This window comes from Echinococcus granulosus (assembly GCF_000524195.1).
Source record: "Echinococcus granulosus chromosome Unknown EG_S00186, whole genome shotgun sequence".
In the NCBI taxonomy this organism is placed as follows: Eukaryota; Metazoa; Platyhelminthes; class Cestoda; order Cyclophyllidea; family Taeniidae; genus Echinococcus; species Echinococcus granulosus.
The window spans coordinates 28,575-30,206 of record NW_020170566.1 but is presented as its reverse complement, the minus strand read 5'-3'; the positions used below and the strand labels follow the sequence as shown (position 1 = coordinate 30,206).

General features: G+C 43.8%; 2 protein-coding genes across 2 annotated transcripts in view; both read right to left on the bottom strand. All coding sequences in view use genetic code 11, as the record gives it.

Annotated features, from left to right (window-relative positions):
• The window catches only part of EGR_10049 (hypothetical protein), a gene marked incomplete at both ends in the record, with an annotated part of 4,956 nt that extends 3,829 nt beyond the window's left edge, over positions 1-1,127 (bottom strand). Inside the window, 3 exons of the mRNA XM_024499298.1 lie at positions 337-422; positions 586-662; positions 1,091-1,127. Of these exons, the coding sequence (XP_024346278.1) occupies positions 337-422; positions 586-662; positions 1,091-1,127 (200 nt within the window). The remainder of the gene's footprint in view (positions 1-336; positions 423-585; positions 663-1,090) is intronic.
• A 93-nt stretch (positions 1,128-1,220) lies between these two features.
• EGR_10048 (hypothetical protein) overlaps positions 1,221-1,632 on the bottom strand; it is a gene marked incomplete at both ends in the record, with an annotated part of 6,860 nt that continues 6,448 nt past the window's right edge. Inside the window, one exon of the mRNA XM_024499297.1 lies at positions 1,221-1,489. Coding sequence (XP_024346277.1) covers positions 1,221-1,489 — 269 coding nt within the window. The remainder of the gene's footprint in view (positions 1,490-1,632) is intronic.

Sequence of the window (1,632 nt, the reverse complement as noted above, 5' to 3'; positions counted from 1 at the left end):
CTGGGTTTTATTTCAACACATGAAATGTATCTCGTCGATTCTGCTGCATATAAAGCTTTGTTTCATTAGAGTTACCCACTCTCCCTCCGGCGAAATAGCGGTTAGCTTCCTATCCACAAGCGATTTCATTGAACGCGCTCAGTTGACGCATCAGTGCCTAGTGCATCAACTATCGTCATGACTCAGGAGAATAAAAACGCTTATCTGGAGGCAAGGCCTATATTTCACTGTAGAGAGTCACGCGGGTTGTGATGCAGATTGCTGTCACACTACATCAACGTCCACTATGCTTCATCCATCGGTGGCAGTATCTCCCGCATGTAATAAAATACACACTTCAACAACTGCTCCCAATCGTGGTTATTAAAAATGCTACGCAAATACACACTAACATTTGTTGCACATAACAATTTCTCAATTATCTGGGATAAAAAATTAAAAACGCAAGGAATAGGAGCGCATACACACACACACACCAATGTGACATGTGTTTTTTTGCATTTAACGCGTCCACCTGCCAAAACTCACCTCAAGGTGGATGAGTTTAGCGCGAAGCTGAGAGCGACCTTGAAATCATTGACGCACATTTCGATGACACATGAAAGCTATCGCTTTGATTGAACTATCGATATTAGTTTCAAAAAAAACATTTAATTTGCTGCCTAATTGATTAGGGAATCAACTTTATTAATTGGCTGGTCAATAATCAATGATGCTCTATTAAAGGGAGGGGCCAGATGTAAAACTGTGTGGCTGCAGTTGAACTTGTAGGCATGAAGAGTATTGGTGGGTATAAATTGACGTTCTACTGAATGGCCAGATAATTTTTGTAGTAATATGGGGGCTTGTAAAAGTTGGGTGCAAAAAGTGCAGAAAAGTACTGCATAAAAAAGCACTATTTGCATCAATTGCCTCTCCATTCTCTTCCGTGCCTCTCTGTGAACTCGTCAGCGCTGCAAACCAATGCAATAGTAGGAGGCCAATCAAGTTCTGCCATCTTGCACGGGTGCTCCAGTTGCATTGCCTGCGGATGGCCACCTCTGCTAGGCAAGTGATTTCAAAGGTTAAATTACTTGTAAAATGATCTTACACATGCCTGCAATGTCCTCCAGAACGTGATGTTCCATGTGAATCAGATCACAACGCTTCGGACTTCTTTAGAGCGCAAATCCGCATTTGGGATTGATGGAAGCAGCTCTTTACATAAGCTTAAATGCGCTTCAACCGCCCTCGCCCTCTTCATTTCGGTTCTCCACACAAGCTTCAATCACCCTGGCCCTCTTCTCTTCTTCACCCTCATCTTTCTTTCCTCCGATTCCTCCTTTACCTATGCACTCACGCAGTTGTTCATAACTCACCCCTCCAAGTATTAGGCTCTCCTGAGGCTGACAACGATTCCCTTTGTCGAGGAAAATGACAAGTAAGTAGACATGGCGCGCGATCTCGTCGATATTTCCAGCGAACAGTGTAGATAATGATAAGGATGACCCTAACAAAACAGAGAGGTAGTTCAGGGTTCGAAGTGAAGTGGTGAAGGGAGACTGAGGTAGGCTCGGTCAACTCGATGATAGTGCTCACCACAGTGGTCAACTTCTGCAGATTGTGACTGCCTATGCAGTCCGCTAATTCCAA